Consider the following 27,284-nt stretch of genomic DNA (forward strand, 5'->3'; position numbering starts at 1 on the left):
CAAAGTAAAACTCCCAAACACAAGATGTCTCTGTCTTAGATATATTGATAATGGGTTGAGTGCAGAGGATTCTTGTATTTCAAAACAGACGCCATAATCCATACTGAGCTCCTGGATGATACAGAGGAAGAAATAAATGGCAATGATATTTTTTTCTATATTTCACTAAGTCTTGCAGTAATTTTTCAGATGTTTTAGGTGCTTATTTAGTTGTGGCCTGCACCCTGACCTATTCGTCCCAGCCAATCATCATTAGAATTGAGTTTTAGTCGAGGAAAGAGTTTAGTGCAAGGGTTAAACGGATTTTCTCTTGTGCAACAGTATCGCCATTTAGAGTTACTTTTAATTTCGCACGTAGTGACCAATAAACAAAAGCCGGTCTGTCAATTATGCATCAAACAGCGCTCAGGAAGCCACATATTAATTATGACCTTTTGCCTGGGGAGAGCGGTGATGGATAATTTATCATTTAGCCTTTGGATTAGGAATCGGCACAGAAAAAAAAGCAAAACGCGAGGAGGCGTTAAATCACAGCCTATTCATGGCAGGTTAGAGGTGACATTTCATGCCAGGTATGTTTCTTCCTGAATTATCTCTAATGGTATCTACAATAACAGTTTTAGGTGAACTGGATTTAGTCTTGGAATTAAAAACATTAATGAACGTTTTCATTTTATTGGGTCCCTAAATTGTGCCCAAAACTTGCATTGCAATAAAATATCTATCACTTTTAAACAGTATAATATTTTTCCCAGTATTCCAGTTTAATTACTGTGTGGACCAGTGGCGTAACTAGATATTACTGGGCCCCACAGCAAATTATTTTTCAGGCCCCCAAAATGTTTAGATGTTGACTTGTTTCTGCAATATTTATTGAAATTGTATATGAATTAGGGCCTCATGGGGCCCCTATACCTCCTGGGCCCCCCTGCAGCTGCTGGGTCTGCTTCCTCTATAGTTACGCCCCTGATGTGGACCACAAAACTTCTCTTTTAGTTCATTTGGCTCTTGTTTTGTTGCCATCACTTGGGCTGTGCCAGAAAGCTGGGTGGCAGTAAATCTGGGCATGATTCTTTTGGCACCAGTTGGGGTGCCTTTTGGGGTGAACTATACATTGTGCTCTTTCTTACTTGTTTTTTCTTATTGTTTTCAAAATAATTGTTTTTTTTAGCAAGCTTCTGCATATGTTCTGTTTTATATTTTATATTTTATTGTTTTTTTATATTGTCCCAGCCTAATAGCAGGAGAAGCTCTTTGTACCAGAGGAATATTGGGAGGCTGACAGAGAATGTGTAATAAAGTGATTCCAATATTAGTCAGAGATTTGCAATATCCAAGTGTTGTAGAGCATGACTGAGCTGCTTGCAGCAGGAATAAAACTAGGCTAAGGAAATGCTCTAATAAGCCTTTTATTTTCTCCAAAATATTTGTTTAATATTATAAATAATAATGTTTTTAAACATGGAATCCAGTTTGGGTGCATGTTTCTCGCGATGGCAGTTCCCCTATAAACATTTAAGTATAAGGAAAAGGAACACGTGAATAGGGTATAACAAGGCGGAGAACCTCTTGCTTACGTTTCCTCGTCTCCTTCCTCAGAAAATTGCACCAGCAGTTTGAAATGTACAAGGAGCAAGTGAAGAAGATGGGCGATGAAGCACAGCAGCAGCAGGAGCAGAAGGGCGAAGCTCCAACCTGTGGAATCTGCCACAAAACAAAGTTTGCCGATGGCTGTGGCCACAACTGTTCGTATTGCCAAACTAAATTCTGCGCACGGTGCGGAGGGCGAGTGTCTCTGCGCTCAAACAAGGTAAGGTATTTGCTTTGCTGCTGTTGTGCCGGCCAGTCATGTATCAGCCAATAATGTAGCAGCCAGTCATGTACCAGCCAATCATGTAGCAGCCAGTCATGTAGCAGCCAGTCATGTAGCAGCCAGTCATGTACCAGCCAATCATGTAGCAGCCAGTCATGTAGCAGCCAGTCATGTACCAGCTAGTCATGTACAAGCCAATCATGTACCAGCCAGTCATGTACCAGCTAGTCATGTACAAGCCAATCATGTACCAGCCAATCATGTACCAGCTAGTCATGTACAAGCCAATCATGTACCAGCCAGTCATGTACTAGCTAGTCATGTACAAGCCAATCATGTACCAGCCAGTCATGTACCAGCTAGTCATGTACAAGCCGATCATGTACCAGCCAATCATGTACCAGCTAGTCATGTACAAGCCAATCATGTACCAGCCAGTCATGTACTAGCTAGTCATGTACCAGCCAGTCATGTATCAGCCAGTCATGTATCAGCCAGTCATGTATCAGCCAGTCATGTATCAGCCAGTCATGTACCAGCCAGTCATGTACCAACCAATCTCATGTACCAGCCAGTCATGTACCAACCAGTCATCAGCCAGTCATGTACCAACCAATCATGTACCAGCCAATCATGTACCAGCCAATCATGTACCAGCCAGTCATGTTCCAGCCAATCATGTACCAGCCAGTCATGTTCCAGCCAATCATGTACCAGCCAGTCATGTACCAACCAATCATGTACCAACCAATCTCATGTACCAGTCAATCATCTACCAGCCAATCATGTACCAGCTAGTCATGTACCAACCAATCATGTACCAGCTAGTCATGTACCAGCCAGTCATGTACCAGCCAATCATGTACCAGCCAATCATGTACCAGCCAATCATGTACCAGCCAGTCATGTACCAGCCAGTCATGTACCAGCCAGTCATGTACCAGCCAGTCATGTACCAACCAATCTCATGTACCAGCCAGTCATGTACCAGCCAATCGTGTACCAGCCAATCATGTACCAGCCAATCATGTACCAGCCAGTCATGTACCAGCCAGTCATGTACCAGCCAGTCATGTACCAGCCAGTCATGTACCAGCCAGTCATGTACCAACCAATCATGTCCCAGCGAGTCATGTACCAACCAATCATGTAGAAAGCAAGCACACTGGCACACAAGACGTAAATTCTTGAGAAAGGGGAGTGTCCCGAAACATTGCATTTCCGCATTAAAATTATTGCATGGGGTTACCTGAGTGCCAGTGTGCTTGCTTTCTACAGATTACCAGAGGCTGCCGTTGCCTCTATCACTGAGCACCAAACTACTTGTTAATTAATTATTCAGCACGGGTGTGCGAGAGCTCTTCCTCCTACACCAACCAGTCATGTACCAGTCAGTCATGTACCAGTCAGTCATGTACCAGTCAGTCATGTACCAGTCAGTCATGTACCAGTCAGTCATGTACCAGTCAGTCATGTACCAGTCAGTCATGTACCAGCCAATCATGTACCAGCCAGTCATGTACCAGCCAATCATGTACCAGCCAGTCATGTATCAGCCAATCATGTGTTCACTCCTAAAGCATGTTGGAGTCTATTAAATAGTGTACATCACTGGCTGACTGTGTTTACACCATTGCTTATATCTAATATTGTGTATTTAATGTTCAGTTTGGTATCTGTGTTATTTTATGCAGGTGCCTCCATGACACAATAGTTGGGCTTTCTGCACAGGGAAGCACAGTCTTACGTACATGCCTGGAAGCACCTGAACAGTTCCATAGCTAGGCAGGCAGGATAAGTAGACTCATTGCTGTTCACTCATTGAATACTGCCTTCAGCAAAACAACTGACATAAAAGAGAAGGAAAGCTACCAAGGCAGTTTATTGCCAATAGATTTGTACTTTTAATTACCATTTCCCCCTAGGGGAGTGAACTGTGTATAAATCCCCCTTCACCAGGGGCTGGAGATTAAGTGCAACTATCACTTCTGTGAGTGAAATTGACCAAAAAGGGAGCCAAAACCCCGGATAGAATCAAAAAGTCGGCACCACTTTGCCTAATGAGAAATCATGCCTGCGCGTGGGTCAGCAAGAAACAACACTTTACTAAATATACTCCTCTGAATAATTTCTAAACTGGGATTTACTGTACATAATACGTAGTTTGAGATTCAATTCAATTAGCAGCTATATTAAATATCTCCCAAATCACAAGGTTCAACAAATTAGCGCTTCTCTCTGACGTACACAGAAGTGTTCTTGGCACTCGAGTCTGGCGTCTGTTATGCAAATGTTATCCAAATGCTGTCTGCTACTTCTGCTCTTGCTACTTATTGCTCTATTCAGGGCTTGCAGGGAGCTGTGATCTTACACAAACTTTTATTGGACTGTAAATATTTTAGTTAATGTTCTAATAAATAAACATTGACTCTAGTGCTTCCCAAACAGTGTGGCTGCCCGCTCTGGATGGCCTTAGATCAAGGGTGGCTCAGTCTAAAGACCAATTAGGGTGAGATTTATGGAGAACGCCTATTCGCTCTCCAGATACCCCTGAAAGTCCAGACTGAAGCTTAATCAATCATTTCCTACATCTGTAGCTCAAGGGGCCCCAGATCAGAAGCAGCCCAGTCTAAAGGTGTTTCAATACACATGGTTAGAGCTGAATTGTCAGATATACAGATAGAATTCTACCTATATCAGACGATTCGGCACTAACAGTCGACAATGTTCGTGTGCCTTCAAATGTGCCTGATCAAAATTTCCTAGCCAGTCGAAATGACGAGCCAACCGGTATCCAAGTCTTCTGCTGATATCGGTCATCTCCCACCATACATACACTGAATATGGTATGAAAATAAGTTTCTTATGATATTATCAGTGCGTATATAGTCACCTTACAGACCAATTATGGTGAGATTTGTGGAGAATTTCTATTTGCTCTCCTAGATACCCCTGAAAGTTAAGACTGCAGCCTAGTTGATCATTTCCTATATATGTAGCTCAAGGGGTACCAGGAATAAACCAATGAGAATAAAGCCACTGCACCTGTAGATTCTATTCCTATCACAACAATGGTGTGAGGTTTATGTGACATTACCAATACCTTTGTCTTACAATTCGTTTTTTCCCTCTCTGTCTGAAACTTATAGGTTTCTCCAGTCCCTTAAAACCAGAGCAACCAGCAATCTGCAGATAGAACAAACTGGTCTGCTGTTTGAAAACCAACATTGATAGGTTGCTATGGGTTACTAGACCTCTTACATTGCCTCTTGTCTCTTGCTTGATCTTTTCTGCTTTGCATTATTAACATTTCTTCCTTTTTTGTCTCCTCTTCCTTTGATCTTCTCTCCTGCTTTCATGGATGTTGCTTCAGGAGGACAAAGTGGTTAGAATATTTTCTTTCTTTTTTTGATGTGTCTGTATATGGGCATTTGTTGGATCACATATTTTGACTACAAACATTTCACACTCCTGCATGACCATGATAATGCCATACATTTTATCATTATTAATCTTTTTGTGTGTGTGTGTTCCTCTGGTTGTAAGACCTGGTGGAAAGAAGACCACAGCAGTAGTAGTGAAGTTATGTAGACCAGCTACAAAATTTGTTTTAAGAAAGTCATAAAAGAGATATGGAAAGACATGGAGCTCTGTGGATTACATTTAATTTATTAGTGTATAGAGAGAATTGTAGACTAAAAATACTTAGGTTTGTGCTACTGCCACGTGGCAAAAAATATCTATGGTACCACTTAACAAATAAGTATTAAATAAAAATACAAAAATATAATGAAAAAAATAAGGGAGAATGCACTCACAGTTCACCTCAGTCCCAAGGTGCAAAGACCAAAAACACTGTATCCAAAAGGATGTGAGGATCTCCAAAAATAAAGAAGCAAATGTAAAAAGTAGAAAAATGTATTAGGACATGAAGACCTAACGCGTTTCGTGCCTATTGGGGCACTTACTCATATGAGTAAGTGCCCCAATAGGCACGAAACTCGTTAGGTCTTCATGTCCTAATACATTTTTCTACTTTTTACATTTGCTTCTTTATTTTTGGAGATCCTCACATCCTTTTGGATACAGTGTTTTTATGAGTAAGTGCCCCAATAGGTACGAAACGCGTTAGGTCTTCATGTCCTAATAAATTTTTCTACTTTTTACATTTGCTTTTTTATTTTTGGAGATCCTCACATCCTTTTGGATACAGTGTTTTTAGAGAGAATTGTAGTTTAGCTGAAGCTGGTGACCTTGGTTTGGTGTTCCTGATATAGACAGTCAATGTGGTCCTTGCTAGGCTTGTAATCTATAACAGTAATAGGGGCCTCGGTATTCATGTAGCAGTTGCCTTTCTACCAGTTATCCATGCCAACATCACCTTAGCCCTGTGGTTCCCATCTGGGGTGCCCAGCCTGAAGGTCACCTAGGATGAGACCGCTCATGTCATATCTGTGCTTAAGTCTGGTGGGCTGATCCCATGTATTGCCACCTCTTGACCATTTTTTATAATTTGTCGTTTTTGAGTTATTTCGTTTTTTTTATTCAGCAGCTCTCGAGTTTGCAATTTCAACAATTTGCTAAGCTTCAAATTACCATAGCAACCATACATTGATTTAAATAAGAGGCTGGGATATAAAATAGGGGAGGGCCGGAATAAAAAGACAAGTAATAAAAGTGGCAATATCAATACATTTGTAGCTTTACAGAGCATTTGTTTTTAAGATGGAGTCAGTGACCCCCATTTGAAAGCTGGAAAGAGTCAGAAGAAGCAGGCAAATAATTCAAAAGCTATAAACAAAAGAAGGCCAAATTAAAAGTTGCTAAGAATTAGCCATTGTATAATATACTAAAAGGTAACTTAAAGGTGAATCACTCCTTTAAAGGAAAACTATACCCCCCAAACAATGTAGGTCTCTATAAAAAGATATTGCATAAAACACCTCATTTGAAAAACCCTGCTTCATGTAAATAAACCATTTTCTTAATAATATACTTTTCTAGTAGTATGTGCCATTGGGTAATCATAAATAGAAAATTGCCATTTTAAAAAATAAGGGCCGCCCCCTGGGATCGTACGATTCACGGTGCACACAAACAAACCATACATGTTAGGTCACATGAGCCAATTAACAGACAGAGTTGTGTCTTTTACTTCCACACTTCTTCCTGTTACAGTAAAGGTGGCCATACACAGAGATGTCGCCAAACGAGCAGATCTCTCCCCGATATGCCCACCTTGAGGTGGGCAATATCGGCCTGATCTGATCGTGGGCCCTAGGGCCCAATGATTGGATCCTAATGATGGTTAACGGGCGGTAGGATTGTGGGACCGCATCAACGAACAGATTTTTAGTCCCGTCCTATCGACATCTGGCCGACTTTCAGCCAGATATCGATTGGGGAAGCCCGTCGGAGGGCCCCATACATGGGCCAATAAGCTGCCGACTCAGTCTGTCGGCAGCTTTAATCTGCCTGTGTATGGCCATCTTTACACAGACCATCACGAAATGGTGGTTGAAGGCAGGAGATGTAAGAGCAAGAAGGGGAAGATTTACTTAAATATATATTCCAGTTTGATAAGATTCTTTAATATGCCACTTAATTTGATATACACTAGCTGTTGCCAAAGTATTTATTTTGGGGGTATAGTTTTCCTTTAATGGAATGTTAATTGCACAATTTACAAGCCACACAGAAGCGTTTGCTATTGTTTTGATCACTACTGCAAGTGTATCTTTCATTTGGCCATATATGTATTTTAACCAGTAACCAGTGATACTAATCCTTTTGCAGTTCTTTTTGGAACCTGTATAATAATAATAAAAATAATGAATAATGACCCCCCCCATCTCTTCCAATTTCTGCATCTATCCAGTGCTCCCTCAGTAGGGAGCCGCTTTACGTAACCTTTGAAGTATTAATCATTGTGAGATATAATAAAGCGGCAGGATGGAGTCTGGAGCAATATTGTGACACCCAACAAACCATAATTACACGTTCTCGGGCGGCTCATGATTTATGGCTTTACCTGTGTTAATTATGACAAGATGTTCATACATCACTCGGATCTCCTGGAAATTGATTTTTTTTTGGGGCCTATCTGTGAATAAATGATAAATTAACTCGCTGGCCATATATTTTTCATGCACTTGCTTACAGATTTACTGATGTGGAAAAATAGTCCCTTGTGCTTATGTGATTTGGGAGCATTTATGGGATACTCTCAACACATAATTACGCCCTTTTAACATAATGAGACCGAATCATTTAACACTAGATTTAATGGTGTTTTGAGATATAGTACATGGGACGTTTTTTAAGTAATTTGCTTGTAATTTTGCATAAAATTTAAAGCCATAACTGGTGCTTTTAAACATTTGTCTGTATGGGAGGTGTCAGGTATTGGGTGTATTTTCCCAGGCAAAAGTTGAAATCCACCCCATACACCAGGGGTCACCAAACTTTCTTAACCGTGAGCCACATTCAGAAGTAAAAGAGTTGGGGAGCAACACAAGCAAAGGGGTGCCAAATAAGGGCTGTGATTGGCTATTTGGTAGCCCCTATGTGGACTGGTAGCCTATAGGAGGATCTAATTGTCAGTATACCTAGTTTTTATGCAACTATAACTTGCCCTCAAACCAGGAATTCAAAAAGAAGCACCTGCTTTGAGGCCACTGGGAGCAACATCCAAGAAGTTGGTGAGTAACATGTTGCTCACGAGCCACTGTTTGGGAACCACCTTAGAAATTCATATTCATATACAGTAGAACGACCATTTTAGATTTTTCAGGGGACCAGAAAAAAATTAGGGATGCACCAAATCCACTATTTGGGATTTGGCTGAATCCCCGAATCCTTCATGAAAGATTCGGCCGAATACCGAATCAAATCCGAACCATAATTTGCATATGTAAATTAGGGGTAGGAAAGGAAAAAGTGGAAAAAATTCTTCTTTTGTCATGTGATTTCCCTACCCGTCCCTAATTTACATATGCAAATTAGGATTTGGATCGGTTGAGCCAGGCACAAGGATTCGGCCGAATCCAAATCCTGCTGAAAAAGGCCGAATCCCGAACTGAATCCTGGATTTGGTGCATCCCTAAAAAAAATTATGTAAAATCCAGGAAAATGTAGAATCAGGGAAATGTATTATGCATAATATAGAGGTGGGACCATAAAACAACAATGTAAAATGAGGGAAAACTTAAAATCAGGGGATGTAAAATTGAGGTTCCACTGTAGTCATGTAGCAAACTAGTAACTTAGCTTAGCTGTGCCTTCTTATATCTTTTCCATTCGTGTTCTTAGTAGAGGTATGGGACTTGTTATCCAGAATGCTCGAGACCTGGGGTTTTCCGGATAACAGATCTTTCCATAATTTGGATCTTCATACCTTAAGTCTACGAGAAATCATTAAATAAACCCAATTGGCTGGTTTTGCTTCCAATAAGGATTAATTATATCTTAGTTTGGATCAAGTACAAGGTACTGTTTTATTATTACAGAGAAAAAGGAAATCATTTTTAAAAATTTGCATAAAATTGAGTCTATGGGAGATGGCCGTTCTGTAATTCGGAGCTTTATGGATAATGGGTTTCCAGATAATGGATCCCATACCTGTTCATTTATATAACTGTTGACGTGAACAAGGTGGGATTTGAAGGTCAGTTTAGCCCATAATTGGTGTGGCACATATATGAGTACATAGAGGGACAGTGCACATGTCCTATTGTAACGTCACCTGTTGCGGCTGTTAACCAAAGGTGTGTTGCCTGTGTCACACTGTAAGTCTCAGCCCATGCCATATTGTACGGTAATGCTCACAAGCCCCCCTGGCATTCAACCATTAAAAGAATGCTTGCCGGCTCTCTTAAAGGGGTGGTTCACCTTCAAACAACAAATTGGTTTCAGATAGATCACCAGAAATAATGACTTTTTCCGGTGACTTTCTATTCTCTATGTGTGATCGTTTTTCTAATATTGAAGTGTAAATTGTCATTTTTCACCTTCTGAAGCAGCTCTGGGGGGGGAGTCACCGACCCTGTAAACTGTTCTAAATTGATACATTTAGTTGATACATTTCTTATCTTTGTCCCTGCTGAGCAGAATCTCTGGGTTTCAGTACAGGCAGCTGTTAGAATTGATACAATAGTTACTAATACTCCAGAGATGCTGCTGAGAAATGGATCAACTAAATGTTGCAAAATTGTAACTCCGGTTGGGGGTAACGGTCGTTTTTTGTTTTTTAAAAAAAATTGCTTCCCCCGCCAGAGCTAGGCCCAGTTGAAGCGTCCATGTTAGAACGCACGCATGCGCAAAATGAGCAAAAGCTGCAACTTTCTCGTTATTCGCGTGACATCAGAAGCGCATTATGTGCATGCTCTATGACCGACATGGCCTTTTGCACCGGGAGCTCCCTCCTGGTGCAAGTGTCCTAGTGCAGGTGGGGGGCAATGTTTTTTTAAAAAAGCTACTGTTACCCCCGCACCTTTGGTTGGGGATAATATTCTTTGGCAACTAAATGATTTTTGTGCAGTTTTGCATTTAATACATTTCTTTTGTTTTTCTTATCTGTCTGTAACTCTGCAAATAAAGGGACTATATACACTTGTGCTCCTAAAACTAGGGATGCACCGAATCCAGGATTCGGTTCGGGATTCGGCCTTTGTGCCTGGCTGAACTGAATCTGAATCCTAATTTGCATATGCAAATTAGGGGCGGAAGTGAAATCACATGACTTTTCGTCACAAAAGAAGAATTTGTTCCACTTTTTCCTTTCCTGCCCCTAATTTGCATATGGAAATTAGGATTTGGTTTGATATTCGGCCGAATCTTTCAGCATGTATTTGGCTGAATCCCAAATAGTAGATTCGGTGCATCCCTACCTAAAATATAACCATATGAGTGCATCATATTTTCATCCAACACATGCCTGTCCAACACATTCTCTGTCCTTAATTCCTGCACTCTGAGCCTCATTTGCTTCTGCCCTCTTCTGCGTTCCTCATATCCAATCCCTTTCTAACTCCTGCCGACTACACGTTCAGTAGATTGCAAGGAAACAAGAATGAGACCCGTCTCACTCAGGAAGCAAAATACTCATTAATCATCATCTCCCACTTGGGTCATTGCAACCTCCTTCTTACTGGCCTACTTTTGCCTCTCTTGCTCCCGGAGGAGAACTGACTTCTGCTGCATTGAGAGTCAGAACCAGAGATCAAGGATAAGCACATCTTGATTTCAATTGCAATAAAATGTATAGATAACGTGTAAATGCTTGTTAATCTCACGCAAGTTTCATAAGTGTTATTAAATGCATTACATTTATAGTAGAGCCGTAAGCACACTAATTACAACATTATTAGTGAAAGGCAGAAAATTCATTTTTATTTCATGACCTTTGTGAGTGTGCAAATGTGTGCCCTTGTTTACATGTAGCGCTACACCTGCTGATTTTTAATGGGAATCGGTATTTTTTTATTTTTAGTTATGAGCCAAGTGGGGGTGGTAAATATAGGAATCTTGAAAGGCATCTATAAATAATATACACCAACCACCATATTTGGATCTCTATACCTCAAGTCTACTAAAAAAATAATTCAAAACATTAATTAAACCCACTAGGGTTGTTTTGCTTCCAATAAGGATTAATTATATCTTAGTTGTGGTCAAGTACAAGGTACTGTTTTATTATTACATAGATGGAAGATGGCCATCCCATAATTTGGAGCTTTATGGATAAAGGGTTAACAGATCCTACACCTGTATTTCCAAAAATACCTACTTCTTCTCTACTTTTAAAGGGGCTCTCCACCTTCACTAAATGTATTATTATCCAAAAATGTACACTCAAACAAAGAATTTTCTCGTTTCCCTTTTATTTCCCACACTTCCCTGTTTTCTATAACTTTTGAGGAACTGATCTGCCCCTTTAACTACTAATGACATGAAATATATATATATATATATCCGGGAGAAAACGGTAAAGATACACAGGTATTGATTTGGAGCATTGGTGCTCAATTTAATGCTGCACTGAAAGCTATGGCAGGGCTAATTAATAGAACATTTAAGATAAATGCCTTTCCAATGAAAAGAGTTGAACATCTGTTATGATATATATATATATATATATATATATATATTTTCTTGTCGGGCACATTCTTAGGTGAGAGCCAAAGTGCCCAGAAGCCACGAGAAATCCCTCCTCAGCGTCTCGTGGCAGCTCAATATTCACACTCCGCTTGGCTGGGAACCATAATTAATGTAAATGAGCATCCCTTATTGAAAAAGGCAAAAAGTGAAATGGTTTTTCAGGTTTAATCATTTATCTGCTTAAAGTTGTATGGATTAAATTAGAAATCAATAAACTCGTTAGGGGAAAAGCCGCTATTGATTGGCGCGTTATTTTGTCTCTTCCTGCAGAAGATGCTGCGTGCTGAATTCCCAGGCTCTGTATCCTAATAAATCATTGGGGAAACTGGGAGCTTCAAAGTTTATGTGACCACAATGGGCTCTTATGAAAAATCTAACGGGATGGGGTCGTTGGATTAGAAGCAATTTGGGGGACCAGGCATGTCTGGGGTCCCTATGTAAGGGGGTATTACATAAATCAGGAGTATGCTGTGGCCTAACACTACCCTAAACCTGTCCTTGACAAGGGTGGTCCCTGTGATTGTGCTGTTTAAAGGAGAACTAAAGTGTAACTAAAGAAGTAGCTAGAAATGTTGTACATTATGTTTTGGGCTCCTGTACCAGCCCAAGGCAAACACAACCCTTTAGCAGTAAAGATCTGTGTCCCAAAGATGCCTCAGTAGCTCCCCATCTTCTTTTCTGCTGATTCACTGCACATGCTCTGTGCTGCGGTCACTTACTGAGCTTAGGGACCCACTCACAATATACAGTACACATAGAATAGAAATGTCACAATATAAGGCTGATTAGTAATTAATACAGATAATTACTACATGGCAGCACAGAAACCAGTGCAACTAGCATCAGAATTTAATAATCAGCCCTGTAGCATCAGCTTATATTAGAGACAAACCTCATTTTCTGCTGGATAATTAGTGACGACCCCTAAGCTGAGCTTCTGAACAGCTGCTCAGAGCCCACTGAGCATGTGACAGACACTTTCCAAGATGGTGACCCCCTGTGACAAGTTTGAAGTCCTGGATCATTGCTGCTATTGACAAGCTGAAACTTTAGGTTGGTGCAATAAGTTCACTATATAAAATATGGCATTTTTAGCCATATTCAGTTTTACGGTTTAGTTCTTCTTTAATGGAGGCAATGGAGTGTTGTTGGTTGGGTACCCCCTCTATTGGTGCGTCTCTCCCAGAACAAGGCATTGGTACACAAGACTAAGCCTTGATCCTAAAGTCCACTAGAACTAGGCCACATAGTATTGACAGCCAAGGATCTGGTGGAGCATATAATGTAATTTCCCTTCCCTCCAACATAAATGTACAGATTAGGTTCAGATTTGCTGGATTTGACTGAGTTTGGTATTTTACTGAATAGAAAAATGCCCAAAAAAATGGTCTTTCCAGCTATCAAATGGGAGGGGGGTCACTGACCCTGGCAGCCAAACTATTGTTATTGTTACTTTTGATTACTTATCACTCTATTCGGGCCCTCTCCTATTCACAGTGTCGGACTGGCCCACAGGGATACCAGGAAAACTCCCGGTGGGCCCAGGTGTCAGTGGGCCCTTTTGCTGCTAAACATTTGGCCTATTTCATGGCCATTCCCTATTTATATGAGAACAAAGAGGCTAAATAGATGGAATAATAGATTATAGTATGTAAAGAAAAGACTAGGAGAATAGAGGTTGAGTGAGGAAAGGAAGAATAATAGTACTGAGAGTGGGCTTCTGGTCTAAGGTTTTTTGCTGGGCCCGTAATCTAAGGCTTTTGGGTGGGCCCCTGGTGTCCCAGTCCGACACTGCCTATTCATATTCCAGCCTCTCATTCGTATCAGTGCGTGGCAGCTAGGGTCATTTAGACTCAAGCAACAGGTTAGATGCTGAAATTCCAAACTGAGAGCTGAAATGAAGTTGCGGAATAATTCAGAAATCACAAATAATAAAGAAGACCAAATGCAAATTGTCTCAGATTATCCCTCCATACAACCTGTTAAAAGTTTATTTTAAGGTGAACAACCCCTTTAAGTGCTCTACCAACCTCTTTTTGTGACATCATCATTGTTCTATAATCTGGCCCCTAAATATAAATAGAGAATAGCTGGCCCCCTGTATGGAAAGAGCACTGGAATCACAAGATGCCCTTTGCCCCCCTATACTCAAGTTACAAAGCTTGTTGTTGCCATAAATGCAGGTTTAGTACCTTGTGCACTAACATCACAGCAAACATGCAGTGCCCAGGCCCCTTATTTATTGCCTACATACTGTCTGGGCTTTCTGTGCAAGTGGCTGACTGTGAAGGTTTAGACTGTGGGGGTGCAGTGTAAATGCACAGGGTGGGTCACCCAAATCAGAGCTGGGCCAAGAGATATGAGCTGCCAATGCAGATATTTTTTTCAGAATTGCACCTCTATCTAGTTGCACCCCAGGCACATGACAATACAGACATTGCTGTAGAACATGCACACAGCTGCAAAACTGCTAATATTATTCATACCATTCAGCATTGATTAAAACGACTGGAAAACTTGTTAACAATGGTTGTGTATGGCCATAAGATGTCCATACATGGTCCCATAATGGTTGTTGAGTTGGCCATTATTGGACCATGACTGACCATGTCAACGAACTAGTCTACAGCCTAATGGCTGGTGTATGGGGCCAGAACAATGGTAAGAAACACTTGGGCCCTCCATCTAATCTGATAACCATATATCTGACCCCCTCACCAAAGCAGCGAATCCAACCATGTATGGCCAGATGCCTTCACAAGAAACCTGAGATGGCATAGTTTGTGCTGACTTCATTTTATATTAAATAAACCCCAAATAATATTGCACAACAGACACCATTTATTCAATTTGTTGAACATCCACCTTCTACTATCTCCCTTGTTCTTGCATTCCTTTGTATATGGGTGCCCAGACTCCCCCCAACCTCTTTCTTCAGTTTTTGCTCATTTTTGTCCTTATCACCCTACCCACCCATTCTCCTTTGCTCCAGAGAGTGGTGAAAGGTGCAAGGCGGCTGCTGCTGCCTGGAGCTAATCTCTTGCTTTAATTAATATAGACAATTGATTGCTTAGCATATGCACCACCTATACCTTTTGCCAATCGGTTTTAGTCTGCCAGTATCCTGCCCTCTGTTATACATCCAAGCCCAAACTACAAGTAAAACGTAATGCATTTGCTTTGTAAAGAGAATATCTGTGATGCTTGGGTATTGGGGGCTATTTATAAGATTATTATTGGTTTATGTATATTGGTTTATGTATATTTTATGTATCAAATGATAGTAGGACCTCTATTAAAGAGAGGGGTTTGGGAGTACATAGGTTATAATAAGTAGATCGGGATCTTTAGCTGGTGATCAGTAGATCTCAAGACACGGTCAACAAACAGCTTGTCTAAATCACCCTCCTGTTTCATTCATTTCATTCAGATATTTATTATGGTTTTTGCTCATTTTTGTCCTTATCACCCTACCCACCCATTCTCCTTTGCTCCAGAGAGTGGTGAAAGGTGCAAGGCGGCTGCTGCTGCCTGGAGCTAATCTCTTGCTTTAATTAATATAGACAATTGATTGCTTAGCATATGCACCACGTATACCTTTTGCCAATCGGTTTTAGTCTGCCAGTATCCTGCCCTCTGTTATACATCCAAGCCCAAATTACAAGTAAAACGTAATGCATTTGCTTTGTAAAGAGAATATCTGTGATGCTTGGGTATTGGGGGCTATTTATAAGATTATTATTGGTTTATGTATATTGGTTTATGTATATTTTATGTATCAAATGATAGTAGGACCTCTATTAAAGAGAGGGGTTTGGGAGTACATAGGTTATAATAAGTAGATCGGGATCTTTAGCTGGTGATCAGTAGATCTCAAGACACGGTTAACAAACAGCTTGTCTAAATCACCCTCCTGTTTCATGCTTTTCATTCAGATATTTATTATGGTTTATTTATTAAGGTTGCATAATAAATAGTTGTTTGTATAATATACGTAGCAATATAATATTAAACTAATATTTTCAACAGAACAGAATGCCAACAATGCTTTTTATGAATGTAGATCCTAATGGGAAAACTATACGTATGGGCGCTCCTGATCTAATGTAAACGCTAAAACAACAGCACCTCTAGTGGGCAGAAGTGGAACTACTCTACTTATATCTATGAAGGATGGTTACATCTGTGGTTGGCTTATGGTCATGTAGTTATAAGTAGTATAAGGTGTGGTATTTTAGGCTATATAGGTGGCGCAGTGGTTAAGATAGCTCCCTTGCAGCTTCAGGGGTTGTAGGTTCGATTCCAGCCAGGGACGTATCTCTAAAGCTGGCCATACACAGGCCTGACTGCCCGTACTCCTTTCATTATGATCTGATTGTTGGACCCTAGGGCCCACGATTGGTTCAGCCCGATATCGCCCACCTCAAGGTGGGCATATAGGGGAAAGATGTGCTCCTTTGGCGACATCACCAAATGAGTGGATCTCTCTGTGTATGGCCATCTTTAGATATTTGTTATGTTCTCCCTGTGTTTGCTTGGGTTATCTCCAACAACATAAAGACAGGTTTACTGGCCCCCTGATTAAATGAATTATAGAGACCTTAGATTGTAAGCTCCACTGGGAGAGGGAGGGGTATTTAAGGAAGTAGGTGCTATATAAATAAATTCAGGCGGAACTCCGGATAGGTTTGAGAGGTTTATTGCAACATTGGGGTAACAGCTTTGCCTTACGCGTTCCGGGAAACATTCCCTTAATCATAAGTAATCAAGTAGGTGCTATATAAATAAAGAACAATATACTGTAAAGGGAAAGTTGCTTAGAATGGCATTGGCATCATTTAGAATCTAAAGCCTTATCTTTGCATAGAGCATAGGAAAGTCATTTGGTAACTGTGCTATTTAGTGATTCCCGTCCCTGTGTGACATTAGCTTTGGCTTCTACTTGCCGGTGTGTAGGCACGCAGTTTAGCCTCCTTCACACTTGGACATTATGGCACAGCAGCAGGAGGGGGGGGAGACAATATGAATATTTAATGAGCCAGATTCAACTTCAGTTGCTGGAAACCAGTGCCGGCATATATAAATAATGAAGTCATTGCGAGGGAAGTAGAAAACACTAATGGGTCGTCTTTCTCTAGGACATCTGCCTTTTTTGCCTCCCGGAATAGTTGCAGTTGGGTCCCAGAGCCATTGCTCTCACATGGGTCATTTTTAGTGCACCAATGGGAGTTTCCACCCATCTGGCTGCTTTAATGGGAATATAAATAGTTATTAGAAATTTATAGCAAAAAAAAAAGTAAAACCCCCAGTTTTGGATAAAAGCATTGTTTGGAGCAGTTGTTTTATGACCTGGAGGATGCATCCCTCAGAAGCCACTTGTTATCCAGCGGGGGACGCCCTGGAGGAGATTGTCAGGATTTCAGGTAGAAGATTTCTCTGGTTATGGTTTTTTGTATTTTTAGCATCTCCACCGATTGGTTTCATTATGCTTTTTTATGTATTTCTATAGGAATTGATTTACTTTGTATTGTTTATAAACTGAGTGCTCCCTCAAGGATGGACAGATTAACAGGTGGCCGTCATTGCAGATGTCTGATGTTGGTCATCGTATTAGATTAATTGTTTTTAAACTTTGTTTTTATGGTAAATGGGAAAAGCTTCTTCTGTATTATTCTACCCAGCCTTCTGTTACCGACAGCTTAAAAATACACTCAAGGCTACATACATATGCCATTTTTGCAATTGCACTGCTACAACTCCCAGAACACCCTCTAGCTCACTGCACATTTCAGAGATGGACTACCTACAGCCTTCCAGATTTTGTTGAAATATGGTCCCTTCCTTGAGGCTATTATCCCACTGTTACTACAGGCACCATCTCTCGCTACTATACCTGCTATCCCACAGTCACACTCCCTTCCCAGAGACTATTATCCCATTGTTACTATAGGCACCATCTCTCCCTACTATACCTGCTATCCCACAGTCACACTCCCTTCCCAGAGACTATTATCCCATTGTTACTATAGGCACCATCTCTCCCTACTATACCTGCTATCCCACAGTCACACTCCCTTCCCAGAGACTATTATCCCATTGTTACTATAGGCATCATCTCTCCCTACTATACCTGCTATCCCACAGTCACACTCCTTTCCCAGAGACTATTATCTCACTGTTACTATAGGCACCATCTCTCCCTACTATACCTGCTATCCCACAGTCACACTCCTTTCCCAGAGACTATTATCCCACTGTTACTATAGGCGCCATCTCTCCCTACTATACCTGCTATACAACAGCCACACTCCCTTCCCAGAGACTATTATCCCACTGTTACTATAGGCACCATCTCTCCCTACTATACCTGCTATCCCACAGTCACACTCCCTTCTCAGAGACTATTATCCCACTGCTACTATAGGCACCATCTCTCCCTACTATACCTGCTATCCCAGTCACACTCCCTTCCCAGAGACTATTATCCCACTGTTACTATAGGCACCATCTCTTCCTACTATACCTGCTATCCCACAGTCACACTCCCTTCCCAGAGACTATTATAACACTGTTACTATAGGCACCATCTCTCCTTACTATACCTGCTATCCCACAGTCCCTATCCCACTGCTACTGTAGTATAGTATACCTGCTATCCCCAAGAAAAAAATTGTATACTACATTATATAGTCTGTAGTTTGTTTGTTGGTTGGTTTTGGTTGTTTCTCTATTGGACAGCATGGTATTCTGCAGTTTGTCTTATTTAAAAAGTGTATATTGAACACATTCATTTCTGCAGAACTCTACTGTACACAGTTGCTTTATAGCAATATTTCTGCTAACATTTCATTGCAAATTCTGCGGTGACGGTGATCACCCGTGTCTTGCTCTCCATTTCCCATTATTTATTGAGCTCAACTCACTGACGAAATCTTCTCTCAGTAGTGTAGCAGGGACAGGCAATACATGCACCTTCTGTTTCACTGGGTATACAGTATGACTAATACATGAGCAAACCTCAAAGGAAGCAGCTACTATGAGGAGCCCAATTATGCAGATATATGTATGTGTATAAACATATGTGTGTGTGCGTGCTTGCGTGCGTGTGTGTGTGAAAGTGTCTGTTCTGTGTGTTAGTTCATACCCTAAAGACAGGAGGATCCAGTTAAGTCATTGGCCTTAAGAGGCTTTAATATGTCTAAATCCTGGCAGGGGAACCCAGTCACTAAGGATCAGCCAGTATAAGGGTTAAAGTCTGTAACAGTTGCTTTAGTTGGATAAAATAGTTAGTCTTGGATATCTGAGGTGCCTGAGTTCCAGCCAGGAGTGTTATTGTGCTACAGGGACAGTGTGGGTTTAGTGGCTCCTCAGCTTGATACATTGTGGCCCCTGATGGATTATATACTGTTCTTATGAGTGATGAGTCATATTTTTTTGGTGCAATTACATTTCAATATAAATAAATAACCTAATTCCAAATGTGACAATAAAAAAAGGAATCAGCAGGGGATTTGGCACCAACTTTCCTCCATATTTAATCAGAATCTCTGTCTGTGCTGCCAAACTCATAACCTGGTTATTGAACTGGCGCTCAGGTCCAGCCCAAATAAATAAGTACGTTTGTACAGGAATCGGGGGAGAACATGAACAAAGTTTTATTAAATTAGGGCCCATGGCAGGTCTAGACTGACAAATGCCAGCAGGACTGCTGTAAGATGCCAAAGGCTGGTTCTTTATATTGGGCCTTTTAACCAGGGCCTTTATTTTTTTGTACATAAGCAAAAGGTATTCCCGCTATCATTTCTTTTTCCACCAGAGGGAGCTCATGTATTAAATATGAGTAAGGAGAAACTTCTGATACAGTAAAGCCTGTACAATTCCTAATCATACATAAACATACAAATTGCTGGTCCCATCTTATAATTTCAAACGTGGTATCGCTGTAGATTCCTAGGAGCCTGTGCCACACTCCCAACGGTATATGATAAAGTCAGATTATTGGAATAAACAGCTTCAAAGCAGTATTTTCAAACTGCATGTGTTTTTATTAGCAGTGCAACACACTACATGTTTCGGGTAAAACCCTTTTTCAAGTGAGTTGCACTGCTAATAAAAACACATGCAGTTTGAAAATACTGCTTTGAAGCTGTTTATTCCAATAATCTGACTTTAACCTAATCATACATAGCCTGGAATTATCTTGTGTTCTTTCATTACGCTAATGCTGCTTGTTACTGACTGCTAATACAGTAGCATCACTTCTTTATAATGCAGTTACATTCTGCTTATTTACACTACTGGATTGCATGTTTAAAGCCCTTGAGTCAGGAGCTGTAACGGTGTTGCTTATGTCGCCGGAGATGAAATGGAAGCGAAACATCATGTTTATTAATGCAATAAAAATATAGTTGTTCACAAAATTTGCATTGTCGTTTAGCATGTGTACAGCTTTTGATTAAAAGAAATAATCATGGGAAACTGAAATTTAATTCCAACGACCACTAGAGGGCACAGCAGGTCCAAGGATGAAACACATTCACAAGTGCAGTTTGTATTGCTGAACTAACTTCTATTGGAGGGCAGTTCTCAGGGATGGGGGTTGCACAAAGCAAAGATTGTAATTATTATTCTCATGTTATAAAGTACTTTGCCAAATGAGGATAAAGACATCTATCACAAATATATATATATAATGTTTGGATCTTCATACCTTAAGTCTACTAGATGATCATGTAAACATAAAATAGACCCAATAGGCTGGTTTTGCTTCCAATAAGGATTAATAATATTTTAGTTTGGAAGTACAAGTTAGTTTTATTATTATTACAGAGAAAAAGGAAATTCTTTTTAAAAATGTGTATTATTTTAATAAAATGGAGTCTATGGGAGACAGGCATTCCGCAATTCAGAGCTTTCTGGATAACGGATCCCAAACCTGTATTTTTTTTAATTTCCCCCTAAAATTGAGGAGTACATGGGCTTAACTGTAGGTGTATGACTTTATATTTTTACATGTATAGCACTAACAAGGCATGTAGTGCAGACTATTCCAACCCAGCATTAATGATACAGGTATGGGATCATTTATCCAGAAAAACGTTTTCCAGAAAGCTCCAAATTACAGGAAAGCCGTTTCCCATAGACTCCATTTTATCCAAATAGACTTATAATAAATAATAATAAATAACACAATAAAAACTATAATACACAAAAAAACTATTTCCCTTTTCTCTGTAATAATAAAAAAGTACCTTGTACTAGATACAAACAAAGATATCATTAATCCTTATTGGAAGCAAAACCAGCCTATTGGGTTTATTTAATGTCCAATGGAAATTCTAATAGATTTATGGTATGAAGATCCAAATCATGGATCTCTGATATCTGAAAAAACCCAGGTCCCATGTATTCTGGATAACATATCCCATACCTAGAAAGGGAAGTATTCCCAACGTGGTTAATTCTATGCAGTATTGCTTCTCTGTACTTGAGTGGGAGCTGCCATGTGGTTCTGCTCAGCCAGATACTATAGAAGACAATAAAAAAGCACAATAATTATAAATACTAGAGGTCCTGATATGGATAATGGTTCTGTGGAGTCAAGCTGTATGTCAGCTCCCATTCATTCCTCTAATGCTGGATATTGGTGCTCACAGACTAATGCAATGAGCCAGCAAGGTAGGGGTTATGGGTCAGCCCAATAGACATTCAGAACTGAGTCAAGTTGGCCTGATATTGTATATTTTTCAGCAGAAGCCCCACCCCTGAGGATCATAAAGGCCCAAATCTTATCCCAAACTCTGCAGCTGGGTTACTGGATTATTAGGTGAAATAGAAAATCAGCAGCAGGTTCTTTGGAAGCAGTAGGGCATTGTTGGTGACTGATGACACGACCTGTGCTTAGTAAACCGGGTTGTAACTTTAAGATGAGTAAGAGTTCAATGCCTCCCAGTTCCTCCCAGTTAAACAGAGGAGAGGGGGATCTATTAATGGCATAATAACAAGGCTGTCTCGTTACTGAGTGCAATTAAAGGATATTTTTAGCCTTCCCCTGTCATGTGGAGTTTGTATAACTTCGTCTCTCCCTCTGTCTCTGTGGCCTTCCCTGGGAGAGCGACTTCACAACTGACAGGGAATGATTAGTAGCCATGGGAATAGATAGAGCATTGCACTGCTTCAATGGGAAATAAACCCCAAAACACAGTCTAGCAGGTCAGAGCAAAGCCTATCCCATGTCCATTATTTGTCAGTGTAATTGCTATTGAAAGAAGCGTCTGTCTTGCTTTGCTGTTCTCTGCACTGCTGGTTCTGACTACATGCACTATGGTACTAATGTAGCAGTAAGTCAACTGTACTCCAGCTAAGGCCCCCAGGTAGGCCCCAGTAATATCACTGCTCAGGATATTGTTGTTAGTGCAGCTCATGGACAGCAGTGACAGCTCCTGGACACCTGTTGTAAGGCTATTGTGAAACAAAGCAAAACATTACTCATAAAATGAATACTACAGGTTATGAGACCCAGTGCAGCCTGCTTAGAGTGATCAATGTGGGGTAGTGCAACAAGACTTGCAACTTTTACACTAGGTCTAGTAACCCCTAGCAACCAATCAGTAAATGCTACCCTGGTTGAAACCAGGTACAATAACATGATCTGCTTGAATCAGCCGGCGTTACTGTGACATCACCTCTGCAAGTGACTTCTCACTCAGATGTAATTACACCGAGGGAAAATGTCATTGTTTGCTGTCATTCCATAGAGTTTGGCTGCTTAATACCTGGCACTGGGACAGGAGGCAATCAGATTATTAAATAATTAGCGCAGGGACGGCAGTCAGAAGTACACCATCGCCAGTCACTTATTTAGGAAATGGAGCTTCAGTTCTATAAACAAGGACACTCATGCTGAATTAAATATTCATTTTGAATATCGGTCAGGGAAGCAGACGCTGCCCATAGCTGTCCTTCTGGGAGCATGGCTGGTGGGGAGAGGTACAACTATTTCTCTCTCCTACCCTAAGGGAAATGCTGCACAGGGCAATTGGCACTGCATTGTATTTCAGCTCACAAAGTAGCAGAACACTGAGAATTGTCCCTGTATTTACTTGTATGGTACTTGCCTTCCTCGTAGGTTTCATTGACTTGTATGGAAATCATCTGGACCGTGCCAGTGCAGTAGCAGGTTCATTGAGTGTATGGTAATTGTCTGCTCCCTGATGGTACACTTGAAGGTCCATTCATAGTTGTTTGATGATCAATTGGGTTCTGGCAGTGCACTTTTAGGTCCTCTGAACTCTATGGTGCTTGCTAGGATCCTGCCGATACCCTCAAGGTCCATGGACTTGTATGGTAATCGCCTGGGACCTGCTGATACCCTCAAGGCCTATTTACTTTTACGGTAATTGCCTGGATCCTGCCTATACATTCAAGGTCCTTTTATTGTATTGTAATCGCCTGGATCCTGCCAATACACTCAAGGTCCATTGACTTGTATGGTAATCACCCGGATCCTGCTGGTTCACCCTTGGCTCAAGCAATTGTTACCATGCATGTCAGTGGAGGGGCAATTTACAGTGTTTTACTACCCACCCTCCGGTAGTGCTGGTGGGACACTGGGAAAAAAACCTGTTGGGGCCCTAGTCCTCATGGGCCTTGCTGAGTCAGAGCCACTCCCCTACTGGGGCCACCACATCGAAGTTCAGGAGGAATGAGATGTGCACACAGGGCCGCAATCAGGGGGTCACAGGGGGGGGACAGTTGTCCCGGGCCCGCAGGGTTTGGTGTCTAAGGGGGGGGCCTGGCCATGCTTCACTTACTTGATTAGCCGGGCCCCCCTGCTTTCAGCGTGCTGCACAGCAGCTCTGTGCACGGAAGCTTTTCTTCTATTAAGATTTCCTGTAACCTCATTGGTCCTTTAACAATAAGTCCCGGTAAATCTGCATTGGGATTGGATCCCCTTATCCAATCCCTGTACAGCTTTACCGGGACTTATTCTAAAAGGACCACGAGGGTACAGGAAATCTTAATAGAAGAAAAGCTGACAGTTGATAGAGCTGCTGTGCAGCACGCTGAAAGCAGGGGGGCCAGCTAATCAAGTAAGTGAAGCATGGCCGGGCCCCCCTTAGACACAAAACCCTGGCAAGCCATTTTTTTAAAAATTTGGGGGAATCTGGCCAATTTTTTTTTTTTTACTTGCAGGGGGGCCCCTGATCACCAATGGCTTTTTATAACTTGTTGGGGGGGGCCTAGGCCTTAAATGTTTTTTTCCTTATAGGGGGGCACTGCCACCAATGTTTTTTAACTTATAAGGGGGCCTGACCATCAAAAGCTTTTTATAACTTGTGTGTGTGGGGGGGTTACCTTTTTTAGCACTGATGTCTATGTGGTCTTTTAACTGTAGTGTGGAGTGGGCGGGATTTGGGGTGGAGCTTGGGGCCCCGTGATTTCTAATGGCGGCCCTGTGTGCACATACTCTATCTGTCTCTCTGGTGCTCATGGGGGTGTGTGCAAACATTAAGAGAAGGACCTCCCAATGCGACTATGGTCCTTAAAGGTGCAGCCCTGGTGGGCCTCCAGTGCCCCAGTATGATACTGCACCCACCGAGCTGGAAAACAAGGGCCCCCTCCCAACTGACATCAGATGGGGTGTAATTGCCAGTTTGGCCTAGTATACCCGCATGGTCAAATTAGATCAGCTCTTTTTGTGAATGTGTATGGCCAACATTAGACTTGCATCCAGTCATGTGTCCATTTAAGTGGCTGTATGTATATGAGATTTACTCTTTATAAATAGCTTGTTTGTTATTGATATATCAATGGTAAATGAATGGGCACCATTGGGATTGTTTAATCCCCCCACACAGTGCAAGTGCTGCAAATTCCTTTATAGGATCTAAATGCCACTGTTTTTTTTAATTACTGTAATTATAATGTATTATAAACAGCAGCTTGACCAGTAGATAATATTTTTTTCTGGAATTACTATGATAAAAAATTAAACTGCCTATTTTACTGGTATAATAATGAGAGGCTTTTTTAAAAAAAAATTATTATATGGCTCCCAGCTACTTACATCAATAGAGAGTTTTTATTTCTGTTAAAGGAGCACTAAAGGAAAATTAAAGGTATAATTGGTACTTATTTACCTTGTATTGCCCAATGTCCTACACTGATATATCAGGAGGCAGTTCGCAGCCGGAAAAGATCCTTTACCATTGGCCGTAGGCTGCGTCTCTGAGCTAGGAAATAAAAAGAATGGGCAATAAATAAGTGTTATACATTTATACAGGTATGGGATCCGTTATCTGAAAACCCATTATCCGGAAACCCGTTATCCAGAAAGCTCAGAATTATGGAAAGGCCATCTCCTATAGACTCCATTATAATCAAATCAAATAATCCAATTTTTTTAAAATAATTTTGTAATAATAAAACAGTAGCTTGTACTTGATCCAAATTAAGGTATAATTAATCCATATTGGAAGCAAAACCAGCCTATTGGGTTTATTTAATGTTTACATGATTTTCTAGTAGATTTAAGGTATGAAGATCCAAATTATGGAAAGATCTGTTATCCGGATACCCCAGGTCCCATACCAGGTCCCATACCTGTATATTTATCACTAGGGGCAGAACACTATGGCAGGAATTCTTATTGGATTTCTAAATACAGTATTATAGATTTGAATTCTTTCATGTAAATATACAGCTATTTATTTTATTTTTTGCATGTATATATATATATATATATATATATATATATATATATATATATATATATATATATTTTTTTTTTTAATTTATTTATTTTTTCTTCTTCTTCTTCTCCACTTTGTATCTGTAATGGTTTGTTGGTAGTTCCTTGATTGTCACACTGTTAATTTGGCCCTGTGATTCTGTTCTTCCAGGTAATGTGGGTATGTAATTTGTGCCGAAAACAACAAGAAATCCTCACCAAATCAGGGGCCTGGTTTTACAGCAGTGGGTCAAGCACACCCCAAAAGCCTGGCGAAGAGCACCAAACCGGGTACCAAACGGAAGAAGCACCTCAGGAGAAAAAAGCTAAGTTACAAGAGCAGTCCCAATACCAGGGACCCTCAGGGGACTTAATAACACCAGCCTCGGACAAAAACCGACCGCAAGGGATCGTCCGGCAAGATTCCATCAAAAATGGTTCTGAAGTGAAGCACCCGAATCCTGGCGACCTCTCCTCTGAAAGGTAACGATGGGTTTAAAATCAACTTGAAGTGTGATATCCAACTAGCCACCCTCTAGCAAAGGCTGGGATGCCACCAGTTTGCTTTAGTGGTATCAGATTTGTGACTTATGGTTGCAGAAGAACGTCCAGATAAAGGTGGCTTGGAGCCTTGGTCGGACCTGAGCATTCAGACAGATATATGATTAATTATATCTATGCCGTTTTAGGCAAATCACACATTTATTGGATTTACATGTGACTAAGCTGGTCTGGTTTGAACTGTATTTTAGGGGAAATATACCCTTCTTATGAAAAATTTCATAGAACTCTTCTAGCTGATAAAAAAGGGGTTGTCTACCATTATTGCATTATTAAACCTCAATTGTTTTTGTCTTCAGTAATCCCATTATAAGAAGCCAGAATTGGGGTGGCCAATCTGCCCAAGGGAATAGTGTTATATAATTAAGGCCTGACAAAATACAGTGAGTGACATAGATACAGAAACCCCCCTTAAAGGAATTGTTCAGTGTAAAAATAAAAACTGTTTAAATAGGCTGTGCAAAATAAAAAATGTTTCTAATATAGTTAGTTAGGCAAAAATGTAATGCTTAAAGGCTGGAGTGACTGGATGTCTAACATAATAGCCAGAACACTACTTCCTGCTTTGCAGTTCTCTTTCCACTGATTGGTTACCAGGTGGGGGGGCACATGGTTCATAACTGTTGCTTTTGAATCTGAGCTGAATGCTGAGTATCAATTGCAAACTCACTGAACAGTTATGTCCCATGTGGCCCCCCTTATATTTGCTGACTAACTCAGAGATAGAGAGCTGAAAGGCAGGAAGTAGTGTTCTGGCTATAATGTTACACATCCAGTCACTCCAGCCTTTATACATTACAATTTTTGGCTAACTATATGAGAAACATTTGTGATTTTGCACAGCCTATCTATTTACCTGTTGTTTATTTTTATACAGAACTGTTCCTTTAAGAGCCTATGATTCCCCAGCCCTTTTCATTATTATTATTATTGTTAATATCCTGTACAAAGATAGTAGGTAGGCAGTATAGGTACCCACTTGTAGTAAGCCCATGTCACCTGGACTGGACTATGTACGGT

The 27,284-nt window shown here is 40.8% G+C and overlaps 1 protein-coding gene across 11 annotated transcripts in view; it reads left to right on the top strand.

The window, feature by feature from the left end:
- The window catches only part of LOC108719375 (regulating synaptic membrane exocytosis protein 2), a 360,080-nt gene that overhangs the window by 57,647 nt on the left and 275,149 nt on the right, over window positions 1-27,284 (top strand). For 8 of the 11 annotated variants that reach the window (XM_041566588.1, XM_041566589.1, XM_041566590.1 and 5 more), the window contains 3 exons: window positions 1,600-1,810; window positions 5,187-5,198; window positions 25,876-26,186. In XM_041566588.1, coding sequence (XP_041422522.1) covers window positions 1,600-1,810; window positions 5,187-5,198; window positions 25,876-26,186 — 534 coding nt within the window. The remainder of the gene's footprint in view (window positions 1-1,599; window positions 1,811-5,186; window positions 5,199-25,875; window positions 26,187-27,284) is intronic. The other 3 variants (XM_041566604.1, XM_018268202.2, XM_018268198.2) reach the window with 1 other exon arrangement.

Source organism: Xenopus laevis, chromosome 6L, assembly GCF_017654675.1.
Source record: "Xenopus laevis strain J_2021 chromosome 6L, Xenopus_laevis_v10.1, whole genome shotgun sequence".
In the NCBI taxonomy this organism is placed as follows: Eukaryota; Metazoa; Chordata; class Amphibia; order Anura; family Pipidae; genus Xenopus; species Xenopus laevis.